At 38.5% G+C, this 26,308-nt stretch overlaps 1 protein-coding gene across 4 annotated transcripts in view; it reads left to right on the top strand.

Moving 5' to 3' along the window:
• The window catches only part of DERA (deoxyribose-phosphate aldolase), a 115,498-nt gene that overhangs the window by 47,564 nt on the left and 41,626 nt on the right, over positions 1–26,308 (top strand). For all 4 annotated transcript variants that reach the window (XM_005664048.3, XM_005664049.3, XM_001926178.7 and 1 more), the window contains exons 5-6: positions 1,355–1,489; positions 18,659–18,787. In XM_005664048.3, the coding sequence (XP_005664105.1) occupies positions 1,355–1,489; positions 18,659–18,787 (264 nt within the window). The remainder of the gene's footprint in view (positions 1–1,354; positions 1,490–18,658; positions 18,788–26,308) is intronic.

Raw genomic sequence — 26,308 nt, 5'->3', positions numbered from 1 at the left:
TATCCTGGTGCTTTAAAGAAGGAATCTGAGAAACTCATTAATTATTTTATTAGGAATACATCAAAAGAAACAGAGTATATAGTATTTCCCTACACCTTATTTGTGAAGATTCTCAAAGTATTTGCCAGCTACACCTTACCTTAATTTTTCATTGGCCCCAGTCATTTCTGCTTTTCCTTTATACAACAGGGAAGCGTGCTTTCCTCCAAGGTAGCAGACCCAAGGAATTTAATAACAAGAATCCAAAGGTTATCTTTGACACGGGAATGGAATTAATAAGCATGTTGAAAATGTTAATACTTTTCCAAAAGTGTCATTGTGTTTTTATTTTCCTTTTCCTTATACTTGGCCTTTCTCTTCCCAGTTCACCCCGTCCCAGTTTTAGGGACTAATTAGGTGCTTTCCCATCATGAAATATCTCCTCTTTATTCCTATCTATTTGGCTCTTCATTTTAAGATAGGCAGTGGGAGGAACCTGTGTGGTGGTTACAACGGCTGTAAATGTGAGTGAGGAAATCCTGACAGCCGTAGCCAGCTTGGTCAAGAGTAGGATCCAGAATTAACAAGTGTCCATCAAGAAAGGGCTACAGCTACTGTTTTATGACTATCAGTATGAAGATATCATATCTTCTTTTTTATTATTTTTTTATTGAAGTATAGTGGATTTACAGTGTTATGTTAACTTCTGTTGCACTGCAAAGTGATTCAGTTATACACACACACACACACACACACACACACACACACACACACACACACACACACACACACACATATATATACACACACATTCTTTTTAAAAAATATCCTTTTCCATTATGGTTCATTATAGGAGATTGAGTATAGTTCCCTGTGCTATAGAGTAGAACCTTGTTTATCCATTCTAAATATAATAGCTTACATCTGCTAACTCCAGACTCCCACTTTATCCCTGCCCCAACCCCTACCCCCTTGGCAATCACAAGTCTGTTCTCTATGTCTGTGAGTCCATTTCTGTTTGTAGATAGGTTCATTTGTGGATGAATCTTCTTAATCACTATTTACTTAAAGCACCCTCACAAGCATCTCTGGAGCAACTTAATTTCAGTTCTTCCAAAGATATACTACTAATATTTATCCTAATGTCAGTACTATATAAGATAGCATTTTATTTCTTCACACTTCACTTTGCAAGATAGGCAAGATATGCATGAAGTTCTAAAGTGTCATTCATGCTTTAGTCTAAACACTGTTTTTTGGTCTGAAATTCTTTGTTGATATACTGATCAATTGAAATTTGTCTTCCTCCCCCTTCCCTTCTTCCCTGCCTGCTTTCCTCCCTTCCTTTCTTTTTTTTTTCTCCTTTCTCTACTAGTGGCCACTGGCTTTCCAGCTGGACAGACTCATTTAAAAACACGATTAGAAGAGATCAGATTGGCTGTGGAAGATGGAGCTACAGAAATCGATGTGGTGATTAACAGGACCTTGGTGCTAACAGGCCAGTGGGAGGGTAAGTGCATGTCCTTGCCCAAGAGGGAGACTTGGTTCTTCCCTGGCCGGTTAGATGGCGAAGGTCTGATAAGAGGCAGCATGGTTTGGAAGTCCTACTGCTCTAGATTACGAGTCACTAGATCCGAGGGTGGATCGAGGAGAAAACATGGCGATTGCTCATCCTTGTCCCTCATACTCTAGGCAGTTGCCCACTGCGTGAACTTTTCAGATCCTGTTGAGTGCTTAGGTGATTAGTTATTTCCATGCAGTGGATGTTTAACTTTTATTCTGTTTTCTGCTGTTTGTTACTCATTACTCAATACAAAAACCATTCTAGGAAAGTTTTTTTTTTGCCACATCCACAGCATGCAAAAGTTCCCGGGCCAGAGATCAAACCCCCCATGTCACAGAAGTGACAGTACTGGGTCCTTAAGCTGCTGAGCTACTGGGAACTCCAAGGTAACTTTTTTATGTTAATTCTCTTTTTTATTTTAATCTTTGTGGATCTTGAGGATGTGGGATTATTGTTTGGCCTGCTAAGTCTGTTTTTACTCCTACTATTCTTGAACATTAACTCCTCTGGATATTATTACATACTCACCTTTGAGAGTCATGATTTGCTATCACAGTCAATTACAATAAGACATTACCTAGTCCAGTAACAAAGAATTGTTTTTTTGGGTTTTTTTTGGCTGTACCCACAGCATATGGAAGTTCTCGATCTAGGAATTGAATCCAAACCACAGCTGTGACCTCTGCCACACCATGGCAATGCTGGGTCCTTAACCCACTCTGTTGGGCCAGGGATTGAACCACAGAGACAAAGCTAGATCCTTAACCCACTTGCCACAGTGGGAACTCCCAAGCTATTTTTTTTTTTTTAAGAAATAGATTTTTACCTCTGTCTTAAATGTTTTGCATACTTAGAGATTGTTGATAGCTAAAATAAATACAATTCTGTATTTCAAAAAAAATCATTATAACAGGTAGTTTAAAATTTTTTAACAAAATCATAGGATAAACCCAAAATAATATATTGCCTCTTTAGATATATGAATAGCAAATAAATCTCATATTTCATTCTAATTATAAAGGTTGTATCTCCTCACTATTAAAAATAAAAATTCTATCAAAAAATAAAGGAGAAGTGGATATTCGATATAATCTCATCCCCTGGATAACATTGCAATGCATAGCTTTCCAAACCTTTTTCTCTTCATATAACATACATTCAATATCCACCTTTTTGTAATAAATTAAAATTAAAATAGGATTATATTTAATGTATTTTTCCTTAACCTTCATATTGGACTTCCCAATATCTCATAGATGTCTCTCCATCAATCCATCCATCTCATCTTCTCTAAATTCTAATTCCACTGTTTAATCCATTAAGAATTACTTTTGGTTATGAAGCAGCCGGGATCCAATCAGTGCTTTAAATGCTTGAGGATTTACTTGCCCATATGAAGTCTGGAACTAGATATTTCAGGGGTACTGTGGCAGTCCCACAAAGTTCTTGCAGATGTGGGCTACTTTTATGTTTTGGGAGATCTAGGCTACTTTTTTTTTTTTTTTTTTTGTCTTTTTTTTGTCTTTTTGCCTTTACTAGGGCCGCTTCCACGGCATATGGAGGTTCCCAGGCTAGGGGTTGGATTGGAGCTGTAGCCACCGGCTTACACCAGGGCCACAGCAACGTGGGATCTGAGCTGCGTCTGCGACTTACACCACAGCTCACGGCAACGCCGGATCCTTAACCCACTGAGCGAGGCCAGGGATCGAACCCGCAACCTCATGGTTCCTAGTCGGATTCGTTAACCACTGCACCACGATGGGAACTCCAGAACTAGGCTACTTTTATCTTCCACTTCTAAAGTGTGGCTTCTCTGCTCAAACCCAAGGGCACTTCATTGTCTGCAGTGGTTTTTGAAGCTCTAGCCTCACACACCCTCTTTAATTACACCTCATTGGTTCCATGACCATGCTTGGCTGCAAGTAAAGCTGGTAAATGTAGTCTTTCAGCTTGGAATAGTAGCTATATTCCTGGACATTCTTAATATGGTAGGTGGTGCACATTTCTGAGCCTTGATGAAAAGGACTGAGGGAAATACCGACAGGGAGGGACAGTGTGCCATGTGATCTAAACAGGCTGTGACCATAAAAAGCTTAACAGCCAAAGTGAGCTATGGGGCAGATCATCTCAGAGATTTCAGTAGCCCCTGAGAGCATCCCTGTATCCCAGGATAATGCATCACTGGTACGGCAGTTCTGAAGGATCCAAGAAAAAGTGTCAGGCTGTTACTACTGCCTGACACTCCCATCTATACTTACCAGCATTTTTTAATCCTTTCTAGGTATAAATTCTTGACAGTTCACAAATACCTATTTGATTTTTGTTCCTTTTCTTATGGTTCATTTACGCTTTGGGCAGTTGCAATCATTTTTAAATGGCTTATTTTAAATAGATGTACCTTATCCCTACATATTAATTCTACCTACCTGCTTCTAGTCACAGATTTCAGTTAAGATTTAATGCTAGAGTAGGAAAAAAATGAGTAAGCATAATAATTTAAAAGAAATATAGAAATAAACTGTGTCATTTAGTAGGATAAAAAACTGTCCTTTATCTGTTATTAAATAGTGTATAGAAGTGTAGTTTATAACTTGTGCTCTTATCTCTAGACTACTGCTAATTAGAGAAGAAAATATAATAGGAGATGAGATTTGATATAATTGGCTATCCCTTAATGAACTAGCAGTGTTTGTTTTTAAAAACTGATAATTTCCCAATAACAGACATTCATGCAAATATAATAAAACACATGTTCATTCCAGACCATACTTTTTTCTTTTTCTTTTTTTTTTTTTTTTATGGCTGCACCTGTGGCATCATAGCCACAGCAACTCTGTGTCTGCGACCTACATCACAGCTCATGGCAACGCTGGATCCTTAACCCACTGAGTGAGGCCAGGTTTTGAACCCTTATCCTCATGGATACTAGTCGGGTTCATTTCCACTGCGCCACAATAGGAACTCCCCAGACCATACTTTTCTATTAACTCTTTTTATGGTATTAATAACCTCTTGACCCAAAACAAATTGAAAAGGAAATTTACCACTAGAAAATTAATTTTAACTAGAAACCTGCAATGTCTTAGGCCTTTCTTCACTTCAGTATTTTGTCTTAATTTCACTTTTCAATTTGACTGCCTATTGTATTTTTCAGTGACATGTTTTAATACTAGCTGCTTACTAAAATATGAGCCTAACATTGATTTCTTGGAAGTTGCTGATGGAAGTGTCTGTGAGGCTATTACATATTCAGGTCCCTCTTCTCTGTGTGCCGAGGTGTACAGGACGCTGGTTAAAGCACAAAAGAGAGAATCTTGAGTTTTAAACCTGGCCGTTCAGACGTCCTAACCATTTCTCATGGTCACAAGGGTCCACTGTTTAGGGTATGAACTCAGAGGGAGGCTGGAGATGGGCTCGTATTCCTCTTCTTGGATTCTCTTTGGTGACCATTTAAAATCTGCTCTCCTCAAACTTCTTATTTTTCTACCCACCTCAAGGCTCTTTAAGTCTTGGCAAACGACCTGCTCCTTCTCAGAAAAAATAGAATCCATCAGGCAGGAACTTCTCAAGGTTCTTGCATCAGATCTGCTTCCTTTGCTTCCTCCTACTCTCCTTCCTCCGGAGTCAGCCCCTCTGCTGCGCTGTGGCTCCATCTCATCGTTTCTCGGCCTTAGTCCTTTTATGGGCCATTTTCCTCTCCTGTAGCTTCTGCCTCTCCCTACTAGCTCATCCCATCAGCATCTAAGCACACATCTAAACCTTCTTACCCACTTGCCAGCATTCCCCCTCCTCCTTAGCTGAGTATCTCTAGTCATTCCCTCTTCAGGGCTTAATTTCTTAAAAGGGTTGAATTTTCTTGTTTCTCTTGAACCTGTTCTAACCAAGTACCAGTGGCCTATTATTTTGCTGTGTCCCGGGATACTTCTCAGTTGTTTAGCTGTGTCCTGAAGCAGCAGTTGACACAGTGAACCATTTCCTTTTGGAAACATTCTCCTGTCAGGCTTTGATGACTTTTTTTTTTTCAAGTTTTCCTCTGCATTTTGGTAACTCCTGCATTTTGTTTTTAGACTCCTCCTCCTCAACCATCAGTGAAGTGTCTGTGGTCCTTAGGTTCTGTCCCCGAGAACTCTCACACTTTTCCTTAGACTCTGTACTCTCTCCTCTGCAAAACTCATATCCTTCCTGATTTTGGCTGTTTCCTGTGCTGAGGACCAAACCTCCAGAGCGCAAAACCCATGTTTCTCTGGCTCCAGAACCTTGTTCCATTTCCCCACTAAACTGATTCCCATTGAAATGATGCTTTTCATCCATCAGTTTCACATAAGTGGATGTTCACAATCAGTGAATCTTAACCAAATCAGAATCTAGCTATTTGGGGGAAAAAAATCCATTTAAAAGCATTTATATTTCCTTGACTTTATCAATGCATTCTATTAAATACAATTTATTTTTTTTCTAGATCATTCAGAACTGTTGCATCAGTGATTACAGGCATACCTCATTTTATTTTGCTTTGCTCTATTGCACTTCACAGATAAATGTGATTTTTTTTTTTTTTTTTTCAAATGGAAGGTGTGGGGCAACCCCATGTTAAATAAGACACCTTTTTTCTGACAGCATTTACTCCCTTCATTTCTCTGTCACATTTTGGTATTTCTCACAATATTTCAGACATTTTCATTATTATTGTATTTGTTATGGTGGTCTGTGATCCGTGATCTTTGATGTTACTATTACAAAAGGATTATGACTCTGGAGGGTCAGATGCTGGTTAGCATTTTTAGCAATAAAGTAGTTTTTGATTAAGGTATGTAGGGGAGTTCCTGCTGTGGCTCAGTGGAAACAAATCCAACTAGGAACCATGAGGTTGCAAGTTTGATCCCTGGCCTCGCTCATTGGGTTAAAGATCTGGTGTTGTGTTGCCGTGAGCTGCGGTGTGGGTCGCAGACACGGCTGGGATCTGGCATTGCTGTGCATAGGCCGGTGGTTACAGCTCCGGTTAGACCCCTAGCCTGGGAATCTCCATGTGCCTCGGATGCGGCCCTCAAAAGACAAAGAGCCAAAAAGAAAAAAAAAAATAAGGTATATACGTTGTTTTTGTTAGACATAATGCTGTTGCACACTTAATAGATTATAGGATAATGCAAGCATAACTTTTTTATGCATTAGAAAACCAAAAATCTCCGGCGACTCGCTTATTCTGATATTTGGTTTATTCTGGTGGTTGAGAACTGCACCTGAAGTATCTCTGAGGTCTTCTGTTTGTTGTCCTGAAATACAGTGATGCCCTCAGGGGCTTCTGAAGTCTCTGAGATGACTTGCCCCATAAAAAGTGGTCCAGATTGTTGTGCCTTTTTTTTTTTTTTGACTTCATGTTATCTTTTTATTTAAACGTTTTTGTTATTGTTGTTGTGCCTGGTCCTTTGCTGTTAGGCTTTTTACTGTCAGCCTGCTCACTGTTAGCATGTTACACTGTCCTTTCCTGTCAATACTTCCCTCACTCCTTTCCATCTGGGCAAAGAGACGTGCACCATCTAACTTATCGCTCAGGAAAGTGGTTTTAACTGGACAGTGTCTGGCACGTACTGCTGGTTCTCAGAATTACCTGACAGACATTTTCAAATTTCTTGCCTCGGCTCTTTTCCTCACAGAATCCAGCATGTTCCCCTGAGTATGTGTAATGTCAGAATTGGGACTGGATGTAAAGGAAGAGGAGGCGTCTACACTGAAAAGTGCTCCATGTGATTTTGATTCCACCCTACTTCCCCCTCCATAGTCCTATGGAGAAGAAATAACTTGGAGCATCTTTTTTTTTAACATACTTATAGTTTTTGGTTTTTATGTAATTGAGGTGCTGCATAAATCGAAGCATTGTTGAATTTACCTATTGATTAATTAGCACTCATTGCATTCCTCATGTGTTGCTGTTTCATTTAGCCTGGCTCTGCATTTGACAGTTATCGGGAGGCTTAAAGAACAGTGTTACTCTGGAGCGCTTAGCCAGGGAGACACTGACCTCTGTGCTCCTACGAGAATGTTCTGTCCTGGGAAGACTGCGCTTTGGGGTGAGAGAACAGCAGTCCCATGCTGGACTGGGAGAGACATGGAGGCACTGGCCAGCCAGCCAGATAGTCCAGCCATCATTGGAGTCACAGTCAAATCCAGAACATCCCCGGAAGGACTAGACAGTGGAAGAAGAAGGAGGGCAGTGCTGGGAAACCTGAAATAGTTGAGAGTAAGGTCTGTCTGTGCACAAGACAGACCTTGGTTGGACTCCTGGCACTGTCATTAGTAGCTGTTTGCTCCTAGACAAGTTACTCAGACTCTCTGTTCCTTTGCTGTAAAATAGGAATAATGGCATATACTTCATGGGGTTATAAAAGGGATTAAATTAGATAATATATATAAATTGATCTTCCTGTTGCTTGGCACATATGAACCCCTCCAAACCAACTGCAGCCTCCTCTTTTCTCCCGATGAGGATAGTGTGTTGTCAAAGAAGGTAACGATATAGCACGTGCACTGAGTTAATGAAGAGGCACTCAAAAGACATGGGCTTTAGTATTTATAATTTCTCTAATTTATACCTAGCCCTTGGGCAGACATTTCACTTTTCTCGGCTTCCATTTAGATAATCTACCAGTGGGGGATAAGACTTAAGGATTTCTGCAGTCCTTTAGAGCTATAACAGCCTGTGATTTTGTATTTGGTGTTTTCATTGTCTGTGTGTATTATTCCCATGATAAGTACTTGCAATCCAGTATTTTTTAATAATGATATTGAAGTTGACATCCAGGTTGCGTTCCTTAAACAGTTCTTGGAAGGAAGCATTCACCAGAAGGGGTTCATCATCCACAAATCTTGCTGAGCAGGTTTGGAAAATTAAATGCATTCCACGCTCTGTAAATATACAGAGGTGTTCATTTTTTACTTTTTTATGACCTCTCCCTGCCGCATATATTTACCTAATGTATTTCTAGTGCCACAGTAACGCTACCAGATTCAAGAATCTTCCAGGACCTTGAGCTCAGGTCCTAGAGCTGTCTTTACTAGTTTTTGGAATCCCATTCCACACTGGAGCACCAGCAGACATAACTCCAAAGGTGACTTCTTCTGTGACATTTTTCCATCATCCTGTGTTCAGGGTCACAAGTGGAAATATTGTTTGTCTTCTGTATGCAAAGCCTGACCTACCTTTTACCCTATTCAGTTCTTCAGCTCTCAGTTGCTCTCCAAAACTTGGTGGGTGGAGCACATGCCTCATGGCTACCGAGAGCTTTGGTGTGAAAGAATGAAATATTCCAGCCAAAGCCACAGTTTCTGTTACTGTGTTTTATGCAAGTGGATCCTGGAAATCTTGAATCTGGGCAACAATTTATTTTTCTTATTTGCTTATTTTTACAGAAGAAGGGTGGTGGAATGAATATCCCTCTTAAAAGAAGTTAGTATTTTTTCTTTGATTCGTAGAGCCGTTAAGCATAATACTCTTGAGAAGAGAAATCTAAATCTATAGGTAGTTTTGGGGGAGGAATCACATAATCCATAATCTGTGCTTTCTGTTTTGAGGTTGTTTATCACAGAAAAATTGTGGAGATACTTATGGCAGCTGTATGCTTTTATGGTTTTTGTTTTTATGCTATGATTCTTCAAAACTTCAAATACTATTGACAAAAATGTGTATGTTTTATCTCTTGTAGGTTATTTTACTTCCTGGTGTTCTAGCTCATCTCTGTTTTTGTCTTACAAGATTAATTAGTTGCCTTGGTGGATGAAAACTGTTCTTGAACATTTTGTGACTTTTTTAGATTAAAAGGTTGCTGTATAATTTTATATTAAGTGTTTTACTGTACATATAATTATCTTAAGAGTTATTTTCAGGCCACTCTTGTGCAGTGTTGAACATCTTTCCGGTACTCAAAAAATAATTGCTTATGTCCGTTAACAGTTATTTTTTAAGTGCCTTTGAATAGCATGAAATACAAAAGGAAATCTACTTTATGGCTTTTAGATAGGAGATACAGTCTTTAAACACTTGGATTCTTACTAAATCTTGATTTCCATACATGAATGCTTTACCAACATAGTTTTGTATGTCCATAGCAGTGTTTTTCTGGAGAACTTAATAGATTGCCAGTAGCCTCAAGATTAAGAATCTGTCTTCCTTTTAGGTAGAAGCTGGAGAGAAAGAGGAAAGTTTTAGGTAGAGAAATACACAATGCTTTGGATGCAAGTTCCTGCTGACACAAGGAGACAGAAGGTAGAGTCAGGGGTCACACTTGGATCAACATCCTCATGCACACAGGCCTTTCCCAGAGTGGCTGAGTTCCCTGAGTCCTGCCAGGGACCACTCCACCAGCACAGCCCCGCTTGTATTTCTGCAGGCAGTGACAAGCAGAAGGTCAGGTTAAGGCCTCCGTTTCTCCTCCTCATCGTGGCAGTAGCAGGAGAGATGTAGGGGGACAGACAGGAGACCACGCCTCTGCTTATGCATTGTAATACATCCCAGGTTTCTAGTGCATCCACTTTCACTGTTCCTGAAAACTTCATTATAAGTCAAAACGTTTATTATCAGGTTTTTAATGTGACATCACTATGCCAGCCACTTCTCCAGTGTGTGTGTTTTGTTAAATTTTGCATTATTCTGACTAATTTGAAGCCGTGGTATTTGAATTCCATTTTTGTTTGTCAGTCATCTTTTATAATAGCCTTCCAAATTATTATTTTTCTGAAACATGCAAGAGTTGTTCTTTCTTCCTTTTTTTTTTTAAACAGGGAATTTTCGGTTTCTGTAATATTTGAAATTTTAACAATGAATATATATTATATGCAAGTATGTGAGCAGAAAATTAATAAATGCTCTAGGGAATAAGGTCACGACGTATGCAAACATTTAACTTTAAGGATGTTTACTGAAATATTGTTTATAAGAGCAAAAATCTGAAACCTTAAATATCCAATATTAGAAAACGATTGAATACATTATTTACGACCATGTAATGGAAGATTGTGCAGCCATTAAACATTGTGCTACAAGAGTTCCCTGGAGCTTAGCAGCTATGGATTTGGTGTTTTTACTCTTGTGGTTCAGGTTTGTTTCCGGGCCTGGGAATTTTTGTATGCTGCAGGCATTGCCAAAAACCAATGTGCTACAGACCTGTAACTATTAATATGGATAAATGTCAATGATAAAGAAAAAAAGCAGATTTCAAAATAATATGTACCATATATAATCACACATTTTTTTTCTTGTTTAAAAACAATAGAATGGATGATAGTCTCAAAAGCCCTCCCGGGAGAAAAATACCTGGATGCTAAATAAATTACAAGAGTGAAATAGTTGCAAAAGTAGTACACAAAACTGTTTACTCTTCACTCAGATTCCACAATAATAATTCCTTTGTGGTTCAGTGGGTTAGGGACCTGGAGTTGTCACTCCTGCAGCTCTGGTCTCATAGCTATGGCGCAGGTTTGATTCCTGGCCCAGGAACTTCCATGTGCTTTGGGCATGGCTTAAAAAGAAAAAATAAATTCTCCAATTATAAAATTCCACCCCATTTACCTTTTTGCCTTATCATTTTCTCTCTTTTTCTGTCTATGTATGTGTGTGTGTATACACACATACAATGTGTATATATGATAATATATATGTATATATTTTGCTTTTTAAGGCCACACTCACAGCATATGGAAATTCCCTTACTAGGGTTCAAATTGGAGCTACAGTTGCTGGCCACAGCCACAGCCACAGCCAGCAACGTGGGATCCGAGCCTCATCTGAGACCTACACCACAGCTCATAGCAATGCCTGATCCCTGGCCTACTGAGTGAGACCAGGGATCAAACCCACATCCTCATGGATACTAGTTGGATTCATTTCTGCTGAGCCACAATGGGAACTCATGTATATGTACAATTTTTTTCTGAATTATTTGAGGTTAAGTTGTAGACCTCTTGATCCGTTACTATTCATTGATAATTCTTCAGTTATTACTCTGATAGTCTCCTAATGGTGATTTTCTAATTCCATCATTTCTTCTATACCTACTACTTTCTCCTCCTTCCCCTTTTTCTTTCTCTTTATAAGAACTCAAGGATTCCTGTTTTACTTAGTTGGTAATAATCCATTACTATCATTATTTATTTTGATACTCAAATTGTTCCATATTTGTCAAGTGGAAACTGCTTCAAACTGGCTTCTCTGTCCTTTTAACATGTTTCCATTGCTCTTTGAGAACTTCCTTGCTTTTTTTTTTTTTTTTTTTTTTTTTTTTGCTTTTTAGGGCCATACCTGCGGCATATGGAGGTTCCCAGGCTTGGGGTCGAATTGGAGCTATAGCTGCTGGCCTACACCACAGCCACAGCAATGCCAGGTCCCAGCCAAGTATTTGATCTACACCACAGCTCACAGCACCGCTGGAGCCTTAACGTGCTGAGCCAGGCCAGGGATCGAACCGACATCCTCATGGATCCTAGTCAAGTTCGTTTACTGCTGAGCCACGAAATGAACTTCCTTTACAATTCTCATAAAAGATGTTTCAGACTTATTTTCAGCCTTGTCTGCCCTAGGCCTGGAATCAGCCATTTTTCCAAGGTGCTCTGCTTCCTTTTATTGAAGACTGGTACTTAAAAACCAAGATCTGGGTGCTAGGTGTACTCATTGCTGCAGGGTTGTTATTGTTTCCAGGCCTTCTCAGTGAAACAGATCTATGAACTAACGTGTGTATATAATGCATACATGTAAACATGCATAGATCAATCGCTCGCTCGATCGATCTATCTTTATTAGAAACATGAGTTCACACTAACTTCCATTACAGACCAACAGTATATGGTTTATTCTTGCCCTCTGTCTTTCTATATATATTCCCCTTTTTCTTGCCAGAGAGAGATTTTGCTCCCACTTTCTTCAATATATTTGTTTATTGTTGAATTTCCTTGAATATAACAATCTCTTGATTGTACAGGCCGTCCTCCGGGCCCAGTGCTGTGTCCTCAGGCTGAGTATGCTCACTTAAGTTTTCCAGAATTCCCAGCCCTCACTGATAAGCCTATCCCTTGATGTATAGAAAACACTTGGAGAATTTTTAAAGGAAGATGCTTTGAAAACCTAAGAGATTTTTAATTCATAGGAATATTAATTCCTAATGAGGAGTTTTTTGGAAGGAAGGTCTCTTGAACTTAACACTTCACTTTTAATTTCCTCCACATATGTAGTCCTGTAGCAATTACATAAATCCACATCCTGCTGCTGTCCTTTCTTGCAAATATAGGAGGAAATCCAGCCATTAGTTTTTCCATTGTTTTGCTCATTTATACTGAAGGTGACAGTTGAGTATGTTAAAAGATGTTATAGTTTGAGATTGGGTTCCATTTCAGTCATCAAGTTGCTTTGATTTGTGTATGTCACTTATCAGGGTTCCAAGGTGTCTGTCCTTGTAATGCCAAGGTGCTCAAATCCACCTAGATGCCAATAATGCTTCGTGTGGCTTCTCTAGCTTGTGTTGGAGTGAAATGGTTTTTGTTTTTTAGAAGTAAAATCTGTAAATTCTAATTATGCTTTCATAAGTATTAGGTTTGTTTTGTTTTTATAAGTTATTTTTGGAATTCTGGAAGTATACAAGAAAAAATATGAAAAACTAATATTGAGTAATTAAAAGCTTACAAAATGCCTGGTGCTCTTCTAGCCACATGTGTATTATTTTATATAAATGTCTCAAAAATATGTGAGCAAACAGTAGCCCCCTAAGTAATTTAGGCTTAGAAAAATGACTCATTCCTACAAGTTTACATGACTAGCAAGTGGCCCAAACTGTCTTATTCCAGCCATCTCTGCCATCCAAAGGAACATGGCCTTTGAGTTAAAAAAAAAAAAAAAAATTGTGATATAGTAAACTAGACTTCTCTCCTGGTGCCCCAAGAGGTTGTATCTTGTGTTCTTTAGGAAATAGAGATCATAGTGTCCTCTGCTTTTATCTGTCCCTCTGTGCTCTGTACCCGATGTGCACTCTGCAGGAACAGTAACAGCATCACTGCCACCAGCAGTGCTGGAACACAAGTAACTGATGTTCCTTAAGTGTTAACTAGGTGCTAGATCCTGTCCTTAGCACTTTTAATGTATTTTAACCTATTTAATACTTGAAATAGCTCCATGAAATGTGCAAATCTCTATTATCCCCATTTATTTTTGTTTTATTTTTTATTGAAGCATAGTTGATTTGCATGTTTTCATTTCAGGTGTACAGCAAAATGATTCAGTTATATGGATACATATGTACTTATTCATTTTCACATCTTTTCCCTTATAGGTTCTTACAAAATACTGAGTGTAGTTCCCTGTGCTATAGAGTAGGGCCTTGTTGATTATCTCTTTTATATATAGTAGTGTATATTTGCTAATCCCAAACTCCTAATTTATCTCTCCCCACTTTGGTAACCATAAATTTGTTTTCTATATCTGTGGGTCTACTTCTGTCCTATAAATAAGTTCATTTGTATCATTCTTTTTAGATTCCACATATTGGTGATATCATATGGTATTTGTCTTTGTCTAGCTTACTTCACTTAGTATGATAATCTCTAGGTCCATCCATGTTGCTGCAAATGTCATTACTTTTTTATGGCTGAGTAGTATTCTATCGTATTTATATACCACATCTTTATCTGTTTGTCTGTTGATGGACATTTAGGTTGCTTCCATATCTTGGCTATTGTAAATAATGCCACAGTGAACACTGGGGTGCATATACTTTTCCAAATTATAGTATTCCTTGGGTATATGCCCAGGAGTGGGATTGCTGGGTCACATGCTATCTCTACTTTTAGGTTTTTAAGGAACCTCCATACTGTTCTCTGTAGTTATCCTCATTTTATGGATAAGGAAACTGAGGCAAAGGTTTAAGAGTTTAAGTGATTTTGTGCGAATCAAACAACAGATTAGTTTTAGAGCTGGAATATGAATCCAGGCAGTCTGGACACCCACAGTTTTGTCCACTGTATCATATTTCCCCCCATTAAATATGTGTTATACTAGAGTCATGGGTTGAAAACTAATGAAACCAATTCTAGTTAAGTTAAGCTGCAAAATGATTTATTCAGATGATGTGGAGTGGCTCACTGAATCAGTAGGAAGCTTGGAGAATTTGGTTATAGGGCCACTGCTGGTACTGCTGCCACAGGCCAGTGAGGGTACTATGCTGCTGGCTGGTGGCCACTGGGCGTTGATGCTTGGATCTGCTGTCATTGTTGATACTTCAGTACAGATGAAACTCTCTTACTGTTCTTATCTTTGCGTCACTCAGTAAGATTCAGAGGCCCAGTAGAAGCATTCATTTGATGGAGACCAGGCTGCATTTTAAAAAGGCCAGAATGGAGTTCCCGTGGTGGCTCAGTGGTTAACGAATACGACTAGGAACCATGAGGTTGTGGGTTCGATCCCTGGCTTTGCTCAGTGGGTTAAGGATCCGGCATTGCCATGAGCTGTGGTGTAGGTTGCAGACATGGCTTAGATCCTGCGTTGCTGTGGCTCTGGCGTAGGCCGGCGGCTGCAGCTCCGATTAGACCCCTAGCCTGGGAACCTCCATATGCCACGGGAGCGGCCCTAGTAAAGGCAGAAAGACAAAAAAATTTTAAAAATTAAAAAAATAAAAATAAAAAGGCCAGATTTCGTCTTCTTTCTGATTTAATTGTCCTGGTATATTTTAGGCAGAATGGTAACAGGAAGAAATGAGAAATTCTCCAACATTGGTCTTTGAAGATTTGACATTTGCTCAGAAAACCTTGATATGTTATATGGTGAAATAGGTCAGTAAAATGATTTGAGGAGTCGGCAGTTAAAGAATGAGAAGGCACTGGTTGAATATTTGTTAAATCCAATTAAGTTCTAAGTGACCATTTTTGGTTCATTCTGTTTGGATCATGGATTTAAAAAGAATAAATTCCAGGTGGCTAATAATTGTCATATAATACATCTTTTTTTTTTTTTCTTGTTATAGTTAACTATAGGTGAAGAAATTCACTGGATAGCAAAAGGTAATATGTCTTTAAAAAAGGCTGGTAATTTTGCTCATAAATAGGCTCAGGATCAGTATTTTAAAAATTTTGTTGCATAGGCCAAAGTTCATTTAACAAATGCTGTAAGAAAATGTTTTCAAGCCTTATCTGATGGCTCACTGATTGTAAGCACTAATCCATATAACAGAATTTCAGTGCAGTACAGGGAGTTGGGTCAGGCTATGAAACATGATTTGACTTTTATCACATAACAGTCAAGATTCATTTTATTAGAATTCTGAGCATAATAATAATCATGGTTAAACTTTTTGAGTGCTTACAATAAGACAGACAATGTGCAGGGTAGTGTGCGTAAATATATATTATGTATATATAAAATATATGTAATTCTCTTCTAATCCTCATAAACCCTATCTATAGAGGAAATATTATTATTAACACTTTAAGGATGGAATTGAGCCTGTGAGGAATAACTTGCCTAAGGTCACACTGGCAGTGATGGAGTTGGGTTTTAAATCCACATTTGTCCGACTCCTGAGCTTGCCTTTGATGGCAACATTGTACAAGGGGAAAAAAATCATGAATTAAATCACATGTGAACTCTGGATTAGCATTCTTGAATTTTTAGAGCAAGAGATTTCCTTGTCACTAGTTCTTAGAGAACAACTTTTCTCTTTTTAGACTTGGTAACTCCAGAAGTGTCATTCTACCCAAGATTCATTCTCTGAGTTAAAAAAATATAAATTGTTGTTGCCACATAGTCTTTTTTTTTTTTTCTTTTTGTCTTTTTTTGCCATTTCTTGGGCCGCTCCCACGGCATGTGGAGGTTCCCAGGCTAGGGGTCCAATCGGAGCTGTAGCCACTGGCCTCCGCCAGAGCCACAGCAACACAGGATCTGAGCTGCCTCTGCAACCTACACCACAGCTCACGGCAACGCCTGATTGCTAACCCACTGAGCAAGGCCAGGGATCGAACCTGCAACCTCATGGTTCCTAGTTTGATTCGTTAACCACTGAGCCACGATGGGAACTCCGCCACAGTCTTTTGCTCTTTATACCATTTTTATACATTTTCATATTAGAGGTGCAGGTAAGATGATTTCCTTAGTTAAGGTGGAGTGGCATCTAAGATTGTCTCTAATGCTCAAAATTACTGATTATTAGGGATTTAATATTCAATCCCCCCCCCTTTTTTTTTTAATTTTTCTGGTCATGCCCACAGCGTGCAGACCTGTGTCAGGGATAGAACCCATGCCATAGCATAACAACGCCAGATCCTTAACCCGCTAAGCCCCCCGCGAACTCCTTCAATCCTTTCTTGAAAAACTTGCGGGTACTTCTTAGAGGCAACAAATACTGAAATTTACCAAGTACCTTATAATAGAATCTTTGCCTTTATTTGTGTTCAGTTTTCGCTTTTGAGCTTCAAGTTAAGTCCAGGTCTTCTAGGACTGAAAAGGCAAGTTTTGTTCATCTTGTTTAACTTTCACCGTTTTGACTGGGTTTGCTACTTGAGACTGATTTTCAGTCTTTTATATGTACTTTAGTACACTTAGGAATTATAGAACTCTCTTCTTTTTTTTTTTTTTTTTTTGTCTTTTTGTCTTTTGTTGTTGTTGTTGTTGTTGCTATTTCTTGGGCCGCTCCCTCAGCATATGGAGGTTCCCAGGCTAGGGGTTGAATCGGAGCTGTAGCCACCGGCCTACGCCAGAGCCACAGCAACGCGGGATCCGAGCCGCGTCTGCAACCTACACCACAGCTCACGGCAACGCCGGATCGTTAACCCACTGAGCAAGGGCAGGGACCGAACCCGCGACCTCATGGTTCCTAGTCGGATTCGTTAACCACTGCGCCACGACGGGAACTCCCAGAACTCTCTTCTTACAGAGTTCCCTGGTGGTGTAGTTGGTTAAGGATTTGGTGTTGTCATTGTTGTGGTGCAGGTTTGATCCCTGGCTTAGGAGCTTTCGAATGGCACAGGCATGGCCAAAAAGAGGAAAAAAAAAAAAGTTTTCCCTAATCCTAATCCTAACCCTTATTATGAATGTTTCTTTTGTACTCAATTTAGTCCATGTGCTAATGAAACTACTTTCTCTGAAATACATATACAGAAGAAAGAAAAACCCGTGCTCTTAGGCCTGGTAGAGTAGCAATAGCCTACATTTAGGAATGAGTGTGGGCAACTTGATACAGGTTAAGAACCCACATCCACTGGTATCATTGTTAAATAATTTTTTAGAACTTTGCTCCTCATTATACTGATTTTGTTTGCTAAAGTTAATTACTTAGAGTATGAGATGTTTTCACATTCAGTTTTATTTTATTGAATAGTTTGGTTTTTGATATCTATATATTTATATGTGCATATATCATATATATATAAAGATATATATATATATATATATATATATATATAATCCAGCTGTTTTAAGAGTGCTCTGTGGAGTGTTAGAAAACCAAATTTGGTACTGGGGTCAGAGGTTAATAGATTGAAAGCTGCATCTCTGAATTCATCTACAGCTGGCTTTGTGTGCATATATCCATCACTACCTGGGCAGGCTCAACACTTTTTAGTCTGAAATGTAGACACATACCCTGGCAGACACTGGGGCAAGCTGTTATGTCTTTATTATCCTTAGCAGAGCTCTCAGAAGAGGCCTACTTTATATTCCAAGAAGAGAACTTATTATGTATGAATGGGAAAATTAATAAGGAAGGACCTGAGGACTTTTTACTTTAGTTTGCAAAGCGATATACCCTTGTATATATGGTAGATGAATTTCTTTCTTCTAAGTAACTATCATATGGAAGCAGTAGAAATTATTTGTAATTTGCATGTCATTATAGTCATATTTTAAAAGCTCCATGGCTTGGGACCTCGGGCCAGGGCTTAGAAACCTTTTCATGGTGGCAAACCAAGCATTCTCCGTAACAGGATGTGAACCACAACAGAATGCTCGAGGCGATATTAAATTGGGGTGATTTTTAGAAAGTGACAAATGGTTTGTTTCCTCAATCTGAGATGGGTTCTACCAGCTCTAAGTGGCTGCCAAGTTATGTTATCACTTGCCTGCTTTGTAACTGCCTCAATGATTTCTCTCCCCAGCCCTGTATGATGAGATTCGTCAGTTTCGCAAGGCCTGTGGGGAGGCTCATCTCAAAACCATCTTAGCAACAGGAGAACTTGGATCCCTTACTAATGTCTATAAAGCCAGTATGATAGCGATGATGGCAGGTAAGTGTTTTATGCTGAAATGATGGGTATGTATTGAATTGATGTGTTCAGGAGAAATAAGTGAAAGCTCTTGGCTATTTGCTAAAAGTGCTAACCACTTGAAAGGTTTTTTTTTTTTTGTGGGAGGGGTCTGATATTTTATGAATCCACGTATGGTGGGAAGTGGTCACAAACTTGGCTTTATTCCACGATTTTTGATGGGGTTTCATCACTGCACTATCCTTTTAAGGCAGTAGATGGCTCTCTTGTTAGTGAATTGCCTTCTGTGTTATTCTTTGATTATTCATTCATCAACATATGTTAGACAGGGATTTCTTTGACTTATTCCTCTCTGTAAATTTAAACGTTTGGTTTTTCTGAGAGATATGTATCCATGCTGTCTAAGGCAGCCTGTGCTTTGGTTTGTGTTAATTTTTTTTCTTAAATTTAGGGCAATTATCATTGTTTTTTAGTATTTTCAAACATAACTTGACCTATTCTTTATCTTCATGAATGCATGTGCCCAAGCTGGAAACTTGGGAGTCATGCCTGCTTTCTTCCTCTCACCTTCATCTGAATCAGTGAACGAATCTTGAGTGTACTCTTTTTTTTTTTTTTTTTAATAACTGTATCTAATACATCTCCCTCTCTTCTGTGTGCTATCTTAAGCCACTGTCATTCCCCGCATGGATCACTTCAGCGGTCTCCTAACTAGTTTCCCTGGCTCTACTTTTGTCCCTTTTCAATCTGTTCTCCACACTGTTGCCAGAATGATCTCTCTTAAAATTGCTAATTTGGTTGTGTTACTGCTTGCTTAAAATCTTTCAGTGGCATCCCTTCATTTTCTTTTTTTTTTATTTAACTTGCTTTTTGGGACCACAGGTGCAGTATAGGAAGTTCCCAGGCTAGGGGTCGAATTGGAGCAGCAGATGCTGGCCTGCACTGCAGCTCACATCAATGCTGGATCCTCAACCCACTGATCAAGGCCAGGGATTGAACCTGTATCCTCATGGATACTAGTCAGCTTCGTTTCTGCTCTGCCACAAGGGAATGCTCATCGCTTCATTTTCACGGTACAGGAGTTCCTGTCGTGGCGCAGTGGTTAACGAATCCAACTAGGAACCATGAGGTTGCAGGTTCGGTCCCTGCCCTTGCTCAGTGGGTTAACGATCCGGCGTTGCCGTGAGCTGTGGTGAAGGTTGCAGACGCGGCTCGGATCCCGCGTTGCTGTGGCTCTGGCGTAGGCCAAGTGGCTACAGGTTCGATTCGACCCCTAGCCTGGGAACCTCCATATGCCGTGGGAGCGGCCCAAAGAAATAGCAAAAAAAAGACAAAAAAAAAAAAAAAAAAAAAATTTTCATGGTACAATGTGAAAGCCTCACTTCAAAAAAGGTCCTTCCCAGGACCCTGCCTGTGTTCTGTCACCTCTTCACATTCCCTTGACAACATATGCTCTAGCTCTATGGAATCTAGCTCTGCAGATAACACTACCCATCTCCATCCCTTTCGAGTCTTTATACCTGCTGTACTCCCTGCCTGGAATGCCTTTTGCCCAAATAACTCTCTCTAACATCTTTTGTTTGTTTGTTTGTTTGTTTTTATATATATATAATGATTTTTATTTTTATTTTTTTCATTATAGCTTCTTTACAGTGTTCTGTCAATTTTCTACTGTATAGCATGGTGACCCAGTTACATATACATGTATACATTCTTTTTTCTCACATTATCATGCTCCATCATAAGGGACTAGACATAGTTCCTAGTGCTATATAGCAGGATCTCATGCTTATCCATTCTAAAGGCAATAGTCTACATCTATTAACCCAAAGTTCCCAATCCATCTCGCTCCCCCTGGGCCCGCCCTGGCAACCACAAGTCTGTTCTCCAAGTCCATGATTTTCTTTTCTGTGGAAAGGTCATTTGTGCCATATATCAGATTCCAGATATAAGTGATATCATATGGTATTTGTCTTTCTATTTCTGACTTAATTCACTCAGGATTAGAGTCTCTAGTTCCATCCATTTTGCTGCAAATGGCATTATTTTGTTGTTTTTTTATGGCTGAGTAGTATTCCGTTGTATATATATACCACATCTTCCTAATCCAATCATCTGTCAATGGACATTTAGGTTGTTTCCATGTCTTTGCTATTGTGAATAGTGCTGCACTGAACATGCGGGTGCATGTGTCTTTTTCAAGGAAAGTTTTGTCTGGATATATGCCCAAGAGTGGGATTGCTGGGTCATATGGTAGTTCTATGTATAGTTTTCTAAGGTACTCCATACTGTTTTCCATAGTGGTTTTACCAACTTACATTTCCACCAACAATATAGGAGGGTTCTCTTTTCTCCACACCCCCTCCAGCGTTTGTTATTTGTGGAGTTATTAATGATGGCCATTCTGACTGGTGTGAGGTGGTGTCTCATGGTAGTTTTGATTTGCGTTTCTCTAACAATCAGTGATGTTAAACATTTTTTCATGTGCTTGTTGGCCATCTATATATCTTCTTTGGAGAAATGTCTATTCAGGTCTTTTGCCACTCTAACATCTTTGATTCAGCACAGATGTCACTGTTTTCAATAACATTTCCCCGATTTTGCTTTCTCCCCCACTGCTTGGGTCATTATGCACTCTGTGTGCCCCCCAAGTGTTCTCTTAAAACCCCTATCAGATAATGTATCATACTATATTCTGACTGAGTATTGGATTTTTAGGTGCCCTCTTAGTGGCTCCATGTTTGCATGAAGATACATGACTTCTCATGTCATAAATCTGGACCTCTGTTGTAGTCACCCTCTAGATTTTCTTTTTTTTTTTTTTTTTTGTCTTTTTGCCTTTTCTTGAGCCACTCCCGTGGCATATGGTGGTTCCTGGGCTAGGGATCTAATCAGAGCTGCAGCCGCGCCTATGCCAGAGCCACAGCAACGCAGGATATGAGTCGTGTCTGCAACCCACACCACAGCTCATGGCAACGCCAGATCCCCAACCCACTGAGCAAGGCCAGGGGTCGAACCTGCATCCTCATGGTTCCTAGTTGGATTTGTTAACCACTGCGCCACGACAGGACCTTCTAGATTTTTCCTATGTGTGTACTTTTCGAAGACTCTTAGACCTAGCATCATTCCCTGGAACTCCACTGAGAGTCAGCAGACTAGGCATTAATGAGGCTACTGCTCTGGTCACTGCTGCTATATCCAAAAGGTCTTTGTTCTGCTTGTCACATTTGGAGTGAAATCTCTGGAAACCTAAGGATAGAGAAGAAGAGTGGGTCATCAGTTATGTTGACATTTCAAAGGTCCCTAGTAGTAGAAGTTGCTGCCACTCTTAGGAACCTGGGAAAAGCCCATTGGAGTCTTTAGACAGGTGGCCGCCCTTCTCATGCTTCTTGCTGGATAAAGGTGTTAGCCCAGAATGCCATGGTCCAGGTTACAGTGAAGGTATATCCATTCTGTGGGGGCAGCCAACCCTGTGCTTACTTTCTGCACCTCCTGCTTGGGAATGGAATATGGTATTAGGTCCCCATGCTTGGACACTTCTGTTGTACTCCACCCATCTCTTCCATAGACAGGTATGTGACTAGAAACATGCTCTGCCCTGTCACTTCCTGTCTGCTTGTATCCCTGTCCATGTGCTTGTTTATCTCCTTCATTTCTTCATCTAATTGGTATCTATTGAGCACTCACTGTGAGTGCTATAACTTGTGTATGTGGTGTGCTTTACCAGTTACTTTAATATTTCTTCACCTTCACACCAGCCCTGTAATTGATGAAGAAACTTAAGATGGAGAGACTTGTTTAGTCCCAAAGCTAAGACATCATCAGAGTCACTATTTGAACCCAGGTCCTCTGGCTCCAGGTTTATTGCTTTTTTTTTTCCCTTTTTAGGGTTGCACCCAGAGCATATGGAAGTTCCCAGCTTAGGGGTCAAATTGGAGCTACAGCTGTCAACCTGCACCACAGCTCACAGCAATCCCAGATTCCCAACCCAATGAGTGAGAGAAGGGATCAAACCTGCATCCTCATGGATACTAGTCTGATTCATTTCCCCTGTGCCACAACAGGAACTCCTTATTGCTTTTTCAGTGGTAACTCAGCTGTCTTCCAAGTCACTGTGCTAGATCCTACTGTAAATTAAAGACACGATCTTTGTGAGGTATCATATGTGAAAGCTTTCTTTTCTCTTAAGAGGGTATATAATAGAGATGAAGTATTTTTTTTTAAGAATCTTTAAAATTTTAATAAATTTTGGACTAAATTTAAGTTTCATCCTGTTTCTGTGGGGTTTTTTGAAAAATTGTTTTGATTTTCTTTAAAATCAACTTCATTGAAATAATTTACATTCAATAAAATTCAACTGTTAATGTGTACAGTATGATGAGGTTTGACAATTTGCATATTCTATAATTCCAGAAATATCCTTTGTTCCTCTTTGCAGTCAGTTCCACTCTTTCAGCCTTTTGCTCCAGGTGCAATAACTGATCTGATTTTATCACCATAGATTAGTTTTGCCAGTTGTGGAACATTATAATTATACAGTGTGTACTCTTTTGTGCCTCTTCCTCTCCATCCCCCAGACCAAGGCAATAGGTTTGAGATCTGTCCCTGTTTTGTGTATAAGAAGTTTGCTTAGTGGTTTTTCATTGTACAAATATGTGAGTTGCTAAATTTATTGATACAGAGTTGTTTATAATGTTCTTTTATTAATCCAATGTCTGTAGGGTCTGTAGTTATATCTCCTTTTTCACTCCCAATGTTGGTCATTTTGTTTTCTTTCCTATTTGTTGTTGTTCTTTTGTTTTAGTAGAAAATAGAGTCTTGCTAGGGGTCTGCAGCTTTATTAATCTTTTCAAAGAGCCAGTTTTTTGCTTTTTAAAAAAATTATTCAGTAAAAAATGTTTTCTAATTTTCCTTGTGATTTCTCTTGTTATTTGGAATGTTATTACAGTGTTATTTAGAATGAAATGTTTAATTTCTAAATGTTTTATGCTTCTCTGGATAGCTTATTGTTGCTGACTTATAACTTATAGTTCTGTTATGCTCAGGGAATATCCAGTGTAATACTTTTTTGTCTTTGGAAATTCATGAGGTTTATTTTATGCCCCAGTTTATGGTATATGTAAGTATAAGCTTCCAAGTGCACTGAAAAAAATGTCATTTTTTTTGTGGATCTCAGTGGTAGTGTTCTGGAATGTCAGTTAGCTCAAGTTGGTTGATCACACTTTTCGGATTTGATTTTGTTTGGTTTTATTTTGGCCTGATTTTGCTATTAGCTGCTGAGTGAGTTGTTAAAATATTCAAATGATTGTGGATTTGTTTACTTATCCCTTTAGTTTTGTCAGTAAATGTATTATGGAGCTCTGCTATTAAGTGTAGACTCTTTTGGATGGGCATGTTTATGTGTTGAAGTAGGACATTCATCCCTTTTTATCTCTGATACTAGTCCTTTGTCTGAATGTCCATTATATCTGATATTAATCTAGTCACATCAGCTTTCTTATGCTTATCATTTTAATAGTAAATCTTTTTCCTATTCTTTTATTTTCAGCCCGTCTGTGGTTATATATTTAAAGTTATCCCTTGTGAACAGTCTTTTTAAACATTCATTGTGGTAATCTGTGCTTTTTAATGGAAATGTATAACTCATATGCATTTCACATAATTATTGATATGCTAGGGTTTAAGTCTGTCATTTTGCCATTTGTTTCCTCTTCTGTCTGATCTATTTTTTGTTTCTCTTTTCCTGCTACCTTTGGGTTCGTCAAATATAACACTTCATTTTTTTCTTTTCTTTTTTCTTTCTTTTTCTTTTACTTTTTTTTAAGGCTGCACCTATGGCATGTGAAAGTTCTCAGGCAGCTCAGGCAATGCTGGATCCTTAACCCACTGAGCAAGGCCAGGGTTCAAACTCGTATCCTCGTGGATCCTTATTGGATTCTTAACCTGCTGAGCCACAACCAGATCTCCCATTTTATTTTATTTTTTCCTATTGCTTTTTATCTACAACATCTGTGTATTTTTCTGGTGGTTGCTCTAGCAATTACAATATGCGTTCTTAACTTATCACAGTCTACTTAGAATTAATTAACATTAAAGGTGTACCTTAGAGATATTACAAGTTTGGTTCCAGACCACTGCAAAGAACTGAATGTTGCAATAAAACAAATCACATGAATTTTTTGGTTTCCCAGTACATATAAACATTATGTTTACCCTATATTGTAATCTATTAAGTATGCCATAACATTATATCTAAAGAAATAATATACATAATTTAACTTAAAAATACTTTTTGCTAAAAAATGCTAGCATTCATCTGAGCCTTCAGTGAATTGTAATCTTTTTTGCAGTAGTGACATCAAGACTACTGATCACAGATCACCTTAACAAATATAATGATAATGAAAAATTTTGAGATAGTTCAAGAATTACTAAAATGTGGCACAGAGACACAAAGTGAGCAAATGCTTTTGGAAAAATGGAAACAATATACCTGGTTGACACAAGGTTGCCACAAACCTTCAATTTTTTAAAAAAACTGTATTTCTGAAGTGTAATAAAGTGAAGTGCAATAAAATGAGGTATGCCTGTATTCTACTTTTCACTTCTTAAGTCACAGATGTAAGAACTTTATAGCAGTTCCATTTGTACCCTCATTAGTCTTTTAAATTATTTTAATGTTCTTTTTCTTCTACCTATTTATAAACCCCTCTTTAAAATAATGTGATTTTTTTTAATATCATTTGTCTTTTAAGGAAGTTAAAAGGAAAAAAAAAACTAAGTAAAACTAGTCATTTACATATCATTTCCATCTTTTTTCCTTCCTATGATTAATTTGTTCAAGTTTTGTTCATTGGAACATATCTTCATTTCACCCCCATAGTTCAAGGATAGTATGCTGAATATAGTTTTCGGTTACAGTTTTGTTTTTATTTCAACCCTTAACATATCATTGCATTCTTGGAATTCCATTTCTTTGTGTTTTCCTAATAAGTAATGTTTCCTCCTATTCTTGCTGTGGCCAATCGTATTTTCTTGTTATCTTTGTGTTTCACTAATTTGGCTATGATATTCCTAAGTATGGTTTTCTTTGTATTCATTCAGCTTGTAGTTTGCTGAGCTTCTTAATTTGTAGATGGTAGTTTTACACACAATTTAGGACATTTAAAAAAATAGTTTTTCAGATATATTTTCTGCCTACTCTTCCTTCTAGGACCCCAGGTGCCTGAGTGTTAGATATTTTCTCACAGGCTACAATATCTTTTTAATTTTAATCTTTTCCCCCACCTGTTTTTCCAATTAACTAATTTACATGGATCTTTCTTCAAGTTCATTTACCCTAATTTTTTATCTTAAATTTACTTTTGTGCCCATCCAGTGAAATTTATACTCATGTACATTTTTAGTTTTAGAATCCATTTGATTTTTTTTAGAATTTTTATTTCTCTGCTATTTCCCTTTTTTTTAACTCATTGAGATCATGTTTCTTTTTTCTTTTTTTTTTTTAAAGGAAATAAAATACTTTATTTAAGAAGGAAAAAT

This window comes from Sus scrofa, chromosome 5 (genome assembly GCF_000003025.6).
Source record: "Sus scrofa isolate TJ Tabasco breed Duroc chromosome 5, Sscrofa11.1, whole genome shotgun sequence".
In the NCBI taxonomy this organism is placed as follows: Eukaryota; Metazoa; Chordata; class Mammalia; order Artiodactyla; family Suidae; genus Sus; species Sus scrofa.
This window is presented reverse-complemented; position numbering and strand designations above follow the sequence as displayed.